Genomic DNA, 16,997 nt, shown 5'->3' with positions numbered 1-16,997 from the left:
CATGCCCAGAAAAATGTGTTTAGATGTGAAACCACTGGCTGACATTGTGAGCTGTTATTCGTATTAAATGTCTCAAGTAGGCAGTACTTGACTGCCTACTTGACACATGTATGTCAGTCTAATTCCGATGCAGAATAACAAAGAAAGGCAGAGTAGAGATGTGTCCAGAGATTTGGCAGAGCTCGGGTTTGTTGCCTTTTGTTTCTGAGACGCTGGAACCAGTGGAGACCCTGCAGCCAGCGCAGGAAGGCCAGGAGGCGCTCCTTAATGTAGCAAGACTCTTCATCTTCATCATCCGTCTCCTACAGCAATGTGTGTAGGTGTGTCATTAAAGTCACACACTGCTACCTATGCCTTGTAGCAGGGCTAATGATTGCTATTATGCTAAAAAAGTACAAGAACTGCAAAGATGAGCAAATGCTAACATTTAGAAACATATTCACTCCAAAGAGAAATGCATTCTCTACATCAGGGTTAGACCAACATATATCAAGGCAATAATGGCTTTTTTAAAGACTGGTTTGTCATTGGCACTCCCTTGTGATAAGTTGGTAACAAAGTTGCAACTAACATCTGTTTTGATTCTGAAGTTTGGTGATGATGTGATTTATTTTTACAGTAAGTGGTGTCTCAAATTTGCTTTGTTATTTTGACCAGCAGATCCAAATCATCATTTGAGCTGGTGAAGAGCACCAGATTCCCACATTTGTGAAGCTGGAACTAGCATATGCTGAGAATTTTTATGTTTTAAATATTTTAAAATCAAACCAGGAATCTAAATGTTCACAGATTTTCAGTGATTCATTGTGCTTGTGACCGCCATATCTCGATCTACTGATTGAATAACGGAACCAATTTCTTTCAAACTTAATGGAAGTGCTGATACGGTGGATTTGACTTGCTGCCACCGGCATCATGCGTGATAGACTGCTGAGTGATTATAGCTGACACCTGTCACTTCACATTTAACTTGACTTAACCTTTCCAGGTGTGCTGCCACATCTCATGTCAGGGCCAAGTCCAAAGTGGGTGTCAGTGGACACTTTGTTAGTCCTATGTAACCCTGTGTCTTGCAAAATAGCCGTAAATTCTACAAATCTGCTTTGCCAATTAAGGTTGGTATGAGTCAGGCTGTGACGCCGGAGATCAGGGTACACGTGCATCGCCTTGGCGGCGAACGAATGACTCGGGTGTCGTGACGCAAGTGTGGAACTTCAGTCACTTGATGATACGTCCAACGGCTATGACGAGGCCAAAATTTCATTTCTAGGTCCCGTTTTCACATCTTCGTGACAGAATACATAGTGTGGGCAGTATTATGTTTCTTATGAAACATATTTGCATATGGACAAAATGTAAACAATGCTTCACAGGTTGAATTGCCTGTTTCTTTTCACTTCATTATTCAGTGTGACATCATGCTCCTGTTAGGTGCTTTCTGTTTGGGATGCAGGGTGATTTTTTTCCCTAACCAATCCATAGTGATCTTTTTCACTTGACACAGAAGCTGTACTACCAGTTGCTTATTTAACCAAATGTTTGGTCCTGACAATTAAATGTACCAATATAAGGGTGTGTTCAGGCCATTTTTCACCTTGAATCGGTTGCACCAATTTGACCGCAGGACTGTTGGTGTTTATTGGCCTCAAACTGCCGATGTACAAACCATAAATTAGCTGTAAGCTAGCCAAGAATGGACACGCTGCCCATGTTTGTAGGAGTGTGTCTTTATTCAGGTCTGCTTCTAACTGGACTTATACGCACCAGAAACTGCTATTTCCCTCCACTCTTTCTCCTCTTGTCTCTGTATGTTTATGAAGCAGATTCATAAAGTCCCAGATACGCGCAAAGTTTGCGCTCACGTTGAAACTTCTTCCGTTGCGCTGAAATGTCTTTACATCAGTTTGTGCTGCCCCTAGTGGATGCACATCTAATTGCATCTTTCCATTGACTTTATATGCAATCATGCCACCTGCAAAATTTGCTATGTGTTTTATCTGAACAGGGAATTGGAATTCTTAGTTCTCTAAGTTAACTTGCAAAAACATGTACAGCTGCATCAACCTCACCTACACTCTATTGTCACAGGACCGCTCTGGACCAGGAATATGACCTCCAGACTCTGAATCTGGTCTGAAAAGCTCTGATTAGCTCAGTTTGTCCAATAGGAGAAACGTTTTTCAATGAGTGCTATTTGAGCCACTGAATATGGGGCCATTCAGAGGTCTGACACTCGACGAATAACATTTGAAAGAATTTTGATTCTGTTTGTGTAACAAAACCTAACTGTTTGTTTTTGCATGGAAATTGCCACATTTTAAAACCGAATATTAGTAATAGGGCTACATCATTTACCGTCTAGGGCTGGGCGATATATCGATATAAAAAATATATCGATATATTTTTAAATGAGATATGGAATTAGACCATATCGCATATATCGATATAGTTCAAATGTGATCCTTGCTCCCATAGATATATACACAGATGTCGCCTTGAGGTTCTAAACATACGTCAAAACCGCCGCCATCTTGGAACAGGGGTCCGAAGCATTCAGATCAACGCTAAAGATGCCGGACTTTTGTACTGCTTAATTATGTTCGATAGAGGAAATGAAAAGAACAAACAGCAATGAATAACATTTAACAGGTGACAATGTGTTTTATGATTATGTATGCCGCCCGACCAGCAATCTGAGCTCCGGCGGCAGCGGGAGGCTGAGAGCTCCGTGGCGGCCGCAGCGTCTCTTCCCGGGAAAAACACAGCTTTGCCTCGCTGCTGCGGTCCCCGCTGATCCAGATCGGACCAGCCAAAGACAGAGTGGTGATCGGTAGGATCTTACACGTAGTCCAGGACGACCTGTATGTCGATATCGGGGAAAGTTCCACTAAGTTTGCCGGCGGCAGGCGGACGGAGAGAAGCTACAGCGGGCAGCAGAGACCGTCTGCAGCTGCAGGATCTGGAGCTCAGTGCCCGTTAAAATGACATGTAACGCATAAATACATACAGAAATAAATAGTGGAGGAATGAGCCTGGACATTTCAGTCTGTTTTAAACTTCACCTTGAAGCAGAAACTCTTAGTTCAGAAGGGTGAAGTTTCCGTTTGGACTCAGATCTGTGAACCGATCATAATAAATATTCTTTGTATTAACACATTAATTAGTTTCTTTGTTTTGTAGTTGATAGTTCATCTTTTAGTTTACTTAAGTGGAAGCAGTATCAAGTGGAAGAATGGGACTATAAACCTAGGCTTACAGGCATGAGGCATTACATTTTGAACAAAGTAGATTATATTAATATCAAAAGCTTAATTGACCTTTGGAACGAATCACAAATATGGAGCTTTGATTTAAAAAAAGGTACTCCTGTTATACAGTATTTAGGTTTACATTTTATTATTTGAACAGCTGAGCATTTAATCATGAACCAGGTGAAGAAACCGGTTTATTATTTATTTGATTTTGCAACTGTTTCTATGAAACTACTTGTGACAGGTCATATTTGATTTTGGCTTTGACTGAACATTTGCTCTCACTTTGCGGAAAAAAATATCGGGATATATATCGTATATCGATATTCAGCCAAAATATATCGGGATATGACTTTTGGTCCATATCGCCCAGCCCTATTACCGTCGTCGTCAAACCATTAGTGGCCTTATGAGAGTTCAAAGAAACATATTGGTCTAAAGCTGATGTACAGACATACAGGACAGATACAAATACAGTCCTCCAGCATGGAAAGGTGTGTGATGTGAGAGCAGGTGTGCTGTGCTGACCTGTGAGGCGATGTACTTCTCCAGAGGACTCTCCATTCGGCCGATGTTCAGCATGCCTGTGTTCGGCCGCTGCTCCGCTGGTGACTCCTCGCACAGCAGTAACTTTCCTTTGAAGTTATGCACTACACACACCACCTATAACACACACACACACACACACACACACACACACACACACACACACACACACACACACAAAGTAGGAGAGAAATGTGTGTAACTTATAGAGATTCCTGATTAAGAGAGTACCCCGAGTATGTAGGGCACATAAGTGTGTATGGACTTTGTCCTGGGGGCACGACTGTAGCTATGATGGATGTGGGTGTTGCATGAGCTCCTTTGAAAAGGAGAAAAATGTGGCTTTGAGGTTCAAAATGAAATAACCAATTTCAAGTTGGCTGAGCAGAGAAAGAGATTCACAGACTCTCTGAGGCCGGACTCGTCTGAAGTCCATTGCATCCTACAGAGCAGTGCAACCTGGGAACTGTGTATGGAGGGTCATAAAGCAGCCAGCAAAGTTGAGAAATGTCATTGACCACAAACAGCCAATCAGGTTGCTCTCCAGGTGTTTGGTTCCATGAGCCAATGGCCAAACAGGAAGGCACACAGCAAGAAATTGTATACATTTCACCTAACAGGAAGTAAACAAAATATTCTGCTAACTTAGCACCAATTAAGTGTAGCTTTCAGCATCTGACTCACTGATCAGGTGGAAACAAAACTTTGTGGTTTCACTTACAGTAGGTAGGTACAGTAGGTATCATCCTATTGTCAGGCAGTAACGCAAGGAGAGAAAGCTAACCGAGGCATGATGGACAAATTTCATTAAGACTTGTTTTGCTTTTCTATTGTTCCAGGTTCTATACTCCAGCTGCCTGGCGTCAACAGATGCATCTGTGGTGAAGCTGCAAATGGAAGGGCAGCGCAGCTTTGCTTTGTTTCCCTGTGTGTGTCCAGTTCAGAGGGTGGTGATGTCATCGTGTGTCGGCATTGATTTTGTCCAGTTGAGAGTTGAAGAAGAGCTCTGCACAATTTTTCTGTGTGTATATCTTTGTGTCTATGTGTGTGTATCTTTGTGATTATGTGTATGTGAATGGCAAAACAGTTAAACTCTTTGAGATGTCGTGCATTTAACTTGTTTAAGGAATACTCATACTGTTCTAAGACTCTCTAATATCAGTCATTGTTATCTACCACTGAGAAGACTTGTAATGTGGAATCAAAAAAAAAGTATATAAAATGTGTGTGTGTGTGTGTGTGTGTGTGTGCGTGCGTGCGTGCGTACGTGTGAGTGTGTGTGTGTGTTGGTGTGTCTGTGCTACAGTATAGTGTTCCTTCCTTTGGCTAATATTACCTTTGTGTATTTGGTGTTAATTCAATTCAATTTTATTTTTAGTATCAAATCATAACAAGATTTATCCCAGGATACTTTACAGATAGAGGGCCCTATCTTGCACTCAGCGCAATTGCCTTTGTACACCGACGCATGTATCATTCCTATTTTGCACCCGACGCACGGCGGACTTTTCCCTCCACAGACGCACGTCGGTAAATTAGGGAATGTATTTGCGCTCCCGGGGGGCGGTTCAGCAAAAAGAGGAGGCGTGTTCCAGCGCATACGTAACCTGGTGCTATTTTGCAGTTTCAGAAAACAATTCCGCCACTGATCAGGAAAAACCTGGTCTAAAGTCAGTTGTCCTAGTCTAAAGTCAGTGGTGCTAGTCTAAAGTCAGTGACGCTAGTCTAAAGTCAGTTGCGCGTTATTCAGATGGTATTTTAGGGGCGCATGCTTGGCCATAATGTAGCGTGTGCACAACGCGCATACACTTCTCTCATGTAAACAGACGCAGCAGTTCCCATTTTTGCAAACCATACATAATTACAAAGAAAAATATTACTGAAAATGCGCTTCAGGTGTTTGGATAGATCAAGAGGAACTTTACAGTACAGTCCTCAAAAAGTTGCAGCATTCTTTGTGTCTTGTTGTGAGTTACAAAACATTTCCATGAATCATGGATGTGTTGATGACAAATGAGAAAATATTAGAGGACTTAAGGAGACGTGATGTTGAACTACGGCGGGATCTGGTCCGGGAGTAATGAGCGATGCGCCGTCATAATAGCAATCCGCCATGGAACAAGCGCGCCTGCTCTTAAAGAGAATGAGAGATGACGCTCTGATTGGTTATTTTCACGTTACGCCCAAACCACACCTAGCTACTTCAGACCAACCCATTTTAGATTTGCGTCGGGCGCAAGACTCATTTATCTTGCCTGTATAATAGCAACAGCGCCAGAGATCCGCCCACAAAGCTACTTGCGTTTTGCATTTCATATTTGCGTTTCAGATCGTTAAAATAGGGCCCAGAGTAGGTCTAGACCACACTCTATAAATTACAAAGACCCAACAATTCCAACAATCCCCCCAAGAGCAAGCATTTGAGGAACAGTGGCGAGGAAAAACTTCCTTTAAACAGACAGAAATCTCAGACAGACCCAGGCTCTTGGGGGGCGGGCAGTGCTGTTGTCAGTTGGGACACACAGACACTGATACAGATATACAGAAATAGAGAATTATTATTCATAATAATTATAGCAGTTGGCATGATGAACAGTGGCAATTATAGTAACAATAAAGATAATGGAACCATGACTAGCAATAATAGTTGTTAAGCTCTGATTTTAGCTGTTTAAACCAGCAATGTCTGATTTGTAGGCCAGTTGGAGGCAGTGGGAACACGTTGTGAACACAACATTGACTTATCATCACCTTTAAAGTTGATATGACAAGTTGCTTATTTACATATCCAGAATACATCCTACGGCGTTGTCATTCAGTTGTGTGTATTTGGGATACGTTTACACGCGTTTAGCGTGTTACGTGGCTTGTGTCGACAGCTGGACGGATTAAAATAGCAGCGTATCTGTTCCGTCATACGAGCGTGCGACAGCCTGAAATGCCTTCTTTGTAGACTTGCTGTCGGCGCAATATTCTCTCTCTAGTTTCGGTCTCCACCAGCTCCTGAGGGAAATATCTGTCTCTTTAGCTGCTAAATGCCCAGCTCGTCTGTAACTGTGTCTGTCTGCTGTTTGCTGCTGATCAGGGAGAGTACAGTTAGTTTTTTCTCTGTTAGCAGCCGCCTGCTGCTGGAAACGACGCCATGAGAGAGCTGAGAGCAACAGAACAGTAAAGCTGCTGGACAGCTAAACAGTGAGCTGCTATTAAGCCCTGGAAAGCACATTCAGCAGATTCCTCTCATTACAAAAGACGATAAAATAAGCCAGTACAATCAAAGACGAAAGATACAATACGATAAACCTGGTAACTTATAACAGACCTTCACTACACTTAATTGCTGAAGTAAGTTAAGACCCAGGAAGCACCAACCTGCATATGGACGTTGTTGTGCTTTTAGCCGCAGTTTTCTAAGTGCTGGTACGTTTCCTCGTGTTAATCCATCTCAGCACCTATTTTCTGTTTTTATTTTCTAAATTAGAAGGTCCCATTTATTTGTTTAATTCCTAAAGACCTAAAACCACATTGTTATGCCCCACAACCCATGTGCAAGCCTTTATTGCTCCACATATACCAGCAGGATCTTGGCGAGATAATTTGCACATATAAAACAGCATCCCAGGAGCTCTCTGATTGTTCTCTGTGATAATGAGAGCTATTAGTTTGAGGCAGCCATGTCAACATGGAAGAGAGGAAACAAGGAGAGGGGATGAAAGAAAAAGGGGAGGGAGGAGGAGAGAAGTGAGGAAACAAGATCCCTTCTTTGATAGCTCTTTGCTCCTCTGTCCTCGGGTGAAACAGAAGTTGTTCTGGCCCTCCTTTGTGAAGGCCGTCTCAAAGCTCTTATTTCTGCCCCGAGGATGGAGGAGGGACCTCTGAGGAGCTACGAGCGAGGATGGATCTCTGAGGAGCTACGAGCGAGGATGGATCTCTGAGGAGCTATGAACAAGGATACAGAAAGCAGCCTTCCTAGGAAGCTGTGCAGCTGAAAGCCGTTGCTAACTCCGCCCACACAGCTGACAAATTCACGTGACGCTACGGTGGAAAGGACGACTCATCCCTCTAAAGTTTCCTCTCCACTCCCGTGATTTCCTCGCGTCTCTCCCGTGTTTATTTTGGTGGGACGGACTAAGACGCGAGGAAGAGAAGCAAGCGAAGGAGCAGGGGATGCAATTTAAGGGATCCAAGATCCAGCCAAGGAGAGGGAGACGAGGAGAAGAGAGGAGGATGAGGAGGAGAGAAGAGAGGAAACAAGGAGAGGATGGAACGTAAAAGAAAGAGTGTTGTCTTTGTATTTCCCAAATGGCACTGTAGTGTTTTAACATGAATGCAGCTCAGTGTGAAGAGGCTGAGTGAGCCCGTAGCACAGAGCCTCTCTCTCTAAAAAGCCCTCGAGGCACAGCAAAGAATGCAAGCGGAAGAGAGAGGATGAGAAAAGGGGAAAGAATGGGGAGAGATTATCTTCAACCACTGCTAGGAAACGTGCTGTATCTGGGGCCCCGTCATCATCACTGTGTGTGGATTACGTGATAGTGTGCAGCACAGCTGCGTAGCGAAGACAACACGGGCCTTATAAAAAGCATGTGCGACCATGCAGCAACACAGACTGACCGCCATTAGCTTCACATCGTTGAGTTGTGTAGCCAAACCTGATAGATGATGTACATGTGAACTCAAATACTTATTTCCTCTTGCTTCTACTTTTCCTATGTTGTGCTGCTGGCAATCCTTCAGATTTTTCATATTATCAGCAGAGCAATACATATTCATTTTACTGTTATTATCAAACAAAGCTGCTACATAAATGAACTGGTCACGATGGACGCCACTGTCTGACCGAACAAATAAAGCTTTTTTTCAGCCATGCTAAAGGCAGTGTCGGTCACTTGGTTCACCATATTGATCCGACCTGAAATATTGCAACAACCAGTGTTTTCCCGGTGGGGGGGGTTTAGGTGTTCCTCTCTCAATAAAATGTTGATGTGCAATTTCACATCGTTATGGACCACAATTATTACCATATGTGTGCCTAAAACATCAGAGAAGCTAAAGCAGACAATAAAAAACACTCAAAAAGCTAAGACAAAAGACAAAACTTGCTAAAGAAGTCCACTGGGGACAGACTACAATCACTAGATCACATTGACTTTACATTCATTCGGCTTAGGTGTTGCCCTTTTTGACGGAATCAATGAAATTAGGCTCAAACATTAATGGCCCTCACGGGATTAATTGTAACAACTTTGATGAGCCCAATAATAAAAACAGAAAGAGGTTAAACGGCAGCTGCTGGATATTGTTATAAATTAGAGATGTTCCGATATACTAATACCAGGAAAAAAAGAAAGTTCAATGGTGTTCATTTTTTTTGTGTTTGTTCATGTCTCACAAAGAGTTTAACAACAATGTTAGCAATCATATCACATTAATACAGGTGTTAAAACAATAAAAATATGTGTATTTTCTAACATGCTGGTATCGGATCAGTGGTCGGTATTGGCCAATACACAAGTTCAGGTATCGGAATTGTTATCGGGAAGCAAAAAATGGTATCGTAACATCTCTACTATGAACCAAACTGGTTAAAAAAAAACTGATTCAACGTGTAGTGGTTATCCAGGCAAAAATAGCTGAACTGCAAATGGCTAGCTTGTCAGAGAAGACACTTTTTTTTTTGCTTGCCGTGTTTTATTGGGAGGGGATAGTACCCGGTCTAGATCAGGCTTTCAGGATCTCAAATGTCTTTCGGACAGGATTACCAAAACAGCGAAGCAGAAATTGGGCAGACACCCAAACTGACATTGCATACAAACGGGGAATAATCAGCAAGTTGAAGTCAGATTATCACCTGTGTAAAACTGTGAGGAAAAGGGAAATAGCGCATTGCAATTTTTTTTTTATTGTGTAATTTTCTGGTTTGCAAAGTAGTGTTCCCACCATTCTTCCTCTCCTAAAACACCACAGCGCTGCAGAGACTCAGAGGCCAACAGTGTTCCAAAGATTACTTGAAAACTGCATCAATGAGGCTATTGATTACTCATCAAAAAAGTACCTCTGTTACTTTAACACTCAGCACAGCAGCTAAGGTAATGCGTTTCATTACTCGTTACTTTACTTGCGTTTCTGAGCCAAGCTGTCGAATTACTCTATTATCGCATGTCTCCTATAGTCTTCTCACTTACAGTCAGGAAAACAGTTCCTCAGCCATCGTAGAAAACAAGTCCCCAAATGGTCGAACAAATTGACAAAAACGTCTGAAAAGGTGACAAAAATTAGGTAGGCCAAAATTGATTGTGAACCTAAACTGATATGCTGACCGCATCAAAATCTGCGAGGGGCCAGATCTGAAAGAATGACAATTAAGAATGACACGTGTGCTATATCCCAACACTTCTGTCCACATACCGCATCACCTTATGACCTGTGTGTGTGTGTGTGTGTGTGTGTGTGTGTGTGTGGGTGTGTGTGTGTGCGTGCGTGCACACGAGACTCACCAGGAAAGTTGCAATGGCTGTGCCGATGATGAAGCCAGCGATGACGTCCGACCAGTGGTTGCGGTATTCAGCCACGCGGTTCAGACCGGTGAGGAAGGCCAGACACATGAGCCCCAGAGACAGCATGGGCTTGGCCAGACGCGTGCCTTTGGCCTGCACCGTGCACGTCACATACATCTGCCAGGGAAGAGAGACGCAACCATTGCTGGAGATCCTCTGCATTTTTTAACATCTTGTTAAATCACTGGTTTCATTTCTTATTCAGTTAAGAGACATTGCAAACTCAGGACCCTCCTTTGTTGCAAAAGTTGTTAGTTGTTCTGGTAAGATATATACAGTATGTATATACAGTATGTATATACAGTATGTATGTATGTATGTATGTATGTATGTATGTGTGTGTGTGTGTGTATATATATATATATATATATATATATATATATATATATATACATATATATTCTGATGGTTACAATAGAGGGGTTGTATCTATCTATAGTAATGGATATGTGAATGAATGCAAGTTTATGATTGGTGCACTAAAACAGTCCCCTCCTACAAAAGATGGCTTCTCAGGATGCAACACCATGGTCTAGTACTGAAACATTGCCTACTATTAAACTTTACATATTTTTTAGTTAGTGTGGGATATTTATTTGCAACTTTTGAGTTGCAACTATAAAATGACCTAAAACCTAATCGCAATTCATTATTTATTCAGCAAATAACGTTTCCATCAGCGTTTATCACATAAGCTGTTTACCGATTCAGAGAAAATCCGATGAGATCGAACGTACAAAATACCGTACTATAATTGGTATCCAAAAAAGTATCACTCAGGAACCGGTATCAAAGTCACGGTATTGGTATCGGTATCGAACCCCTTGGACAGTATCCAGCCCTGTTAGCGTGTTACAGTAAAGTTGCATGAATGTGATGCATCCTGCAACTCCGGACTGTGTTCCTTGTGTTCAGAGGTGGAGACTGGAGTTTGCATTTCAAATGTCCCTCCCAGCCGCCTAGTGTATCTGAAACATAAGGCTCCCTGTGCTTTGTCAAGAGACTGGGCATGGGCCATTTACCAGTTTCAGAGTCACGGTTTCAAAACCACTAACATTACCGTTCCTGCAGTATGATCGGTCAAGGACAGAAAGTGCAGTTAAGAAATCCCTCTCGGAAGAATACGTTGTGTTAGTTTTATACCTAAACATTTCAAATAAAAACATTTTAAAGCTGTAAATGCAATACCGCAATACCAAGAAAACTGTGATATTTTTTCTGGTTATCATACCGTTAGAAACGTATACCGGCCCACGCCTAGAAGAGACGAGACTGGTGTGTAAGGTTTGGTGTTTGGTGTTTTAAGCCCCCAATATCGTCTTCCAGGCAGCGCTTTCTTAGCCTCGTGAGACCGTCCTGATCTGGCGAACTCTAGTTTTCCACTCGCAGATCAGTCTGGCATCTTGAGATAGAGAAAATTTGGAGCCGTTCGCCAAACGACCGGGCCAATCAGCATTGGTTTTGAGGCGGGTTTAGGTGGTGATAGACAAATGGTTTATCCAATCAGCTAACCAGTATTTTCAGACAGCGGTAGCCCTAATTCTGTTAGCTGCTCGCTAATGCTTTTTTCTCTTGGATCCTTCTTTTGGAATATGGACCGGGAACCTGAAATGGTGCTTTTTATTCCTAAATTGTGTTACACAAACGGCAAATATCCTTTACCGACATGTTGCTTGCATGCTGAGCTAACGAGCTATGCTTTGCCTGCCGCAGCAGGGGCGGGCTTGTGGTTGTATTTTCATACGCTTCGTGGATCTGATTGGTTGATTTGGCCCGTCTATCACCAACATAGGTGATAGACAGATGGTTCATCCAATCAGCTAACCAGTATTTTCGCCCCTTCCCAAAAGTTCTCCAACGGAAAGTTCCCAGATGGATATGCCGAGCAAATGCGAAGCAATCCATCTGGTGGAGTCAGGTTTTTTTCTTTCTGGCAGGCACTAGGATTAAGCAATGGTTATGGTTATGGTTATGGTTATGGTTAAGGTTAGGGTTAGGTGCCTTGACGTCGACGGTCGGGGCTTAAAACACCATTGAGCGTCAGGTTTGCACATAAAAGGTACAATGTGTGATGAAACGGGGGAACAGTGCTCGTTGGTTTGACGACTGATGGAAAATGCTGTTTTGCTCCCAGAAACTGTGTCATTGGGGGAATGACTGCAGCAGGTAAAAACTGTCGTGTCATTGTGCATGTCTCAGAGATATGTATGAGGATTCAATCTATTACCCCACTCAAAATATTCTCCTGATAGGGAAATGCTGAAAATCTACATTATTTTATTTTGACTTTCAAAAATGTTCTGAAATTCCCTCCCTGTGCTCGTAATGTTTTACTGAAAACTCTGTGATGACATGCCGGCAGACAGCTGTGACTGTGTGTAAATATGAGCGGATATGTAGAGTCTCTCCTCAGGGCATCTGTCTATTTTCTCCCTTGTATTTAGAGAAGTGCTGGCAGATCTGCCACTGGAACTGCAGCACGGAAGAAGAAAAAATGACACAAAAGAGGTGGATGGAGAATAATTGATAGATAAAAAGGAGAAGAGGAACAACATGAAAATAAGAAGAGAGCGGAGGCAGATGATGATACCCAGAGGGAGAAACACAGCAAATAAGAGAGGTGAGGGGAAGAGAGAAGGACAGACAAACGGAGCGTAGGGGAAGGAGAGAAGGGAGGAGGGTAAAAGCAGAGAGCAGATGAGAAAGTGGGAAGAGAGGAGAAGAAAAAAGGAGGAGGAGATAAGAGTACATGATGGGAGAGGAGATAGAAAATATTCAGGCTGAGCCGATGTTGTAGGGTTGACAATTGGTATTTTCACAAAATATTCTTTACAATGAGATTTTAGATAAATAACCATAAATAATGTGGTAAACAGTTTCAAGTGAATTTATAGAGAAAAAATAAATCCAGCTATATACTGACTATGTTAACATGCATGCACAAAAATAGTGTGATGTTAAAAGAAATCAGCAATTCTTCACATATTCCCTCAAAATGTTTCACAACAGACTTCCTGAGAAAACAGGGTTAGTGTGTGCTTGTTATTATCAATTTAGACAACGTGACTGTAGATCACTATATCTTGATATTTGATTTCATCACAATAAGATTCCATTAAAAGATGATAAATGATCATATTGAATTGTTGCCCAACACTAGGCTGAACACAACGTGTGGGACAAGGCAAACCTGCCTGGTCTCCGAGGTCACAACAACGTTCTTGTGAACGGGTTCTTAAGATATCGTACCAAAACTTATGCACAATTCGTATGATATACTACGAAATAACTGCGACCACAGGCCTGTCACGTGACGTCTGCTCACATTAATTTAACATTAATATGAGTTCCCCCAGCCTGCCTATGGTCCCCCAGTGGCTAGAAATGGTGATAGGTGTAAACCGAGCCCTGGGTATCCTGCTCTGCCTTTGAGAAAATGAAAGCTCAGATGGTCCGATCTGGAATCTTCTCCTTATGAGGTCATAAGGAGGAAGGTTACCTCCCCTTTCTCTGCTTTGCCCGCCCAGAGAATTTGGCCCACTCTCCACCTTGCCCCCCCCCTCTCTCCTCCTCAATAGCTACAGACACAGAAATGGTCCATCCTAAGGATAGCTCATTGTAGGACTGGCTCTAGTGGCTGTAATTATGAACCAAGGCTGAATTTTGGGAAAGAGAGATACAGTATTAGGGGACCACTAAGGCCTATATAAAAGAGACTTCAGATACAGTATTAGGGGACCACTAAGGCCTATATAAAAGAGACTTCAGATACAGTATTAGGGGACCACTAAGGTCTATATAAAAGAGAGTTCAGATACAGTATTAGGGGACCACTAAGGTCTATATAAAAGAGACTTCAGATACAGTATTAGGGGACCACTAAGGCCTATATAAAAGAGACTTCAGATACAGTATTAGGGGACCACTAAGGTCTATATAAAAGAGACTTCAGATACAGTATTAGGGGACCACTAAGGTCTATATAAAAGAGACTTCAGATACAGTATTAGGGGACCACTAAGGTCTATATAAAAGAGACTTCAGATACAGTTTTAGGGGACCACTAAGGTCTATATAAAAGAGACTTCAGATACAGTATTAGGGGACCACTAAGGTCTATATAAAAGAGTCTTCAGATACAGTATTAGGGGACCACTAAGGTCTATAAAAGCATCCAAAGAGCATCATGTCATGGGACCTTTAAGGTTGGCAGACTTTACAGTTAGATTTCGCTGAGAAAAGGTAACTGAGCCTAGTCTATATCCTTCCGGTTTCACTTCCGGCACCGCCCATGAGATTCTGATTGGTTTAAAGAAATGCCATTAAACCAGAGCCCGTTTTCCTCCCATCCCCGAATGCTGTGCGGAGTAGCCAGACTCTCTTCCAGCACGCTTTGGAGGAGGGTCTGGCAATTCGAGACTAATGTGAGCCTTTCAGAGGCCGAGGCAGTGAAATTTAGCCCACAAAAGTTAACTGTGAGCCGGCTACAGGGCAGCGCCAGGTGACGGTCCTGTCAGGGGCTGGTACAGTTGGGTTTATCTGACAAAAAGTGACTATCCTGCGGCGACGACAGTTAAAACTATGGGGGGAATGAGGAATTCTAAGTTATGACAACATAACGTCCACATGAAACAAGCCTTCCGTGATCATGCACCACCCCCTCCTCAACGCAGTTACTTGTAGCCAAGGAGGACACGGAGGATTAAAAAAAACATGATGGACTCTTCAGAAGAGGTCATTATCTCCACTCGAGTTTCTGTGCGGGAAAGTCACCGGACGCCACAATCTTCTGACCATAGTCCTACTGAGAAATATTGTTGAGTAATAATAATAATAATAATAATAATAAATGCTTTGTAGCAACTCATTTGGCAAAGGCTTGGGGACGTGTATTAATATAAAAAAGTTACACACTAAAGCTTTAAGTTTAGGCACCAAAACAACTAGTTAAGATTAGAAACCAGATTGTGGTTTGGGTTAAAACACCAGTCCCCTAAGTAGCACTCCCGGGACCTGAACACCCATTTCCTGGGTGAAAGTTTTGTGTTCTCTCCTTGACTTCTTCCGTTCCCCTGGCTCGAAAGCCCTCTGTTTTAGGAGCCAAACATCCCAAGGATCTTCACGCTCTTATCCAGCAGCAGTCAATGTGCTGCTGACAGTAATAAATACGTGGAACACACACCAATTACAGTGCGTTACCTTTTGTGGCGATATGTACGAATGGTTGAACAGAGAGCAGCCTGAAAAAAACGTAACAGAGAGAGTCGAGTGGAGGGATAGAGCCTGGAGCATCAACCCTTCCTCCTCTCCTCTCCATCTGGGCCTCAGATGAAGTGCTGTAAATAATGCATCATTATCATAAGGTCTGCTCACTAATCTCTAAGGTTACAGCACACTGTAAAAATGACTTGATTATTTATCACTGCCATTAGAAAAAGTTGTCATTTTCTACTGAGGTCTGCTTAAGATATATCACACCAAACATTTCTAATAAACACATTGTTAAAGGTGACCAAATAACACTTCAGAGCATGCATTACAGTATATGTATAAAGCTGTCCAAAAATGTTTTCCTTCTTTGTTGTTAAAAACACATCAGTAGCCATGTTCCCATCCACTTGTCAATTGAATTGAACTAAACACCCATGTGAACTTAAAGGTGCTGTAGGTAGGATTGGGAAGATCCAGGACTTAGCGAAAAATTTGAACATCGACAACTTCGCAGTCCCTCCCCCCTTTCCGCTGAAGCCCAAAACGGTCTCCTAAGCCGCTCGCCCCACAAGGGAGAATGAATGCTTGTGCATGAGCAGTGATTGACACGCAGTTAGACACCGCCCCCTGGCCCTGATTGGTGCATCTGAACAGGGAGAGGTGGATTTTTGCAAATCACACAAGTGTCTCTTAACATTACCCCACTAATAATGCCCGAAAAGATACCAAACTTCTACAGTAGTACAAATAGGTTATGTACTCATAAAATGATGGATTGGAAAGTTAGGGTTAGCTAAGTACACCAGAAGTTTAAGTAAGTAACACTTGCCTGCTGGCTTGTGCTCTCTGCTGTTGTTGTTGCTGCTGTAAGAAGAGCTGTCTACAAATTACAACACCAAAATTAATTTTAATTTAACTTATTTTTTAAAGTGCTGTAGAATAACTAGCAGGGGACAAGTTATAATTGAGGTAAGTTTGGAGACATTACCTTATTTAATCATTAAATTAATAAATATTTTGGTGTAGTAATTTGTAGACAGCCCTAAGCACTCGTCTAACTGCAGGTAGCAGCAGCAACAGAGATCAGAAGAGAGCAGGCAAGTGTTCATAAACTTCTGGTGTACTTACAAACTTTCCAATCCATCGTTTGAGTACATAACCTATTTGTACTAGTGTAGAAGTTTGATATAATTTCAGGCATTATTAGTGGGGTAATGTTAAGAGACACTTCGGATCCATTAGCCCCTGCGCTAAGCTAATCAGCTGATAACGCTACTCTATGCTAACTCTCCCAATGTTCGACCCAGGTGAAAAAAGCTTCTGAGGGGGTGTTTGGCTCGAGGTCATGGTGCAAAGGACCCTAGGGTGACATTACTCTGAACCATCACTTTAACACATTATTGGTTTGCGTATTTTCATGAGATTTAATGACAATAAG

At 42.4% G+C, this 16,997-nt stretch overlaps 1 protein-coding gene across 2 annotated transcripts in view; it reads right to left on the bottom strand.

Moving 5' to 3' along the window:
• Positions 1-16,997, bottom strand: part of plppr5b (phospholipid phosphatase related 5b) — a 148,977-nt gene that overhangs the window by 10,121 nt on the left and 121,859 nt on the right. For both annotated transcript variants that reach the window (XR_003691498.1, XM_028569178.1), the window contains exons 6-7: positions 10,289-10,465; positions 3,780-3,914 (exon numbers count right to left, since the gene is read on the bottom strand). Coding sequence is in view for 1 of the 2 variants with exons in the window: in XM_028569178.1 (XP_028424979.1) it covers positions 3,780-3,914; positions 10,289-10,465 (312 nt within the window). In the remaining variant the exon portion in view is untranslated. The remainder of the gene's footprint in view (positions 1-3,779; positions 3,915-10,288; positions 10,466-16,997) is intronic.

The sequence above is a fragment of the Perca flavescens genome, chromosome 22, assembly GCF_004354835.1.
Source record: "Perca flavescens isolate YP-PL-M2 chromosome 22, PFLA_1.0, whole genome shotgun sequence".
Lineage (NCBI taxonomy): Eukaryota > Metazoa > Chordata > Actinopteri > Perciformes > Percidae > Perca > Perca flavescens.
The sequence above is the reverse complement of the archived record's forward strand: the minus strand, read 5'-3'. Positions and strand labels throughout refer to the sequence as shown.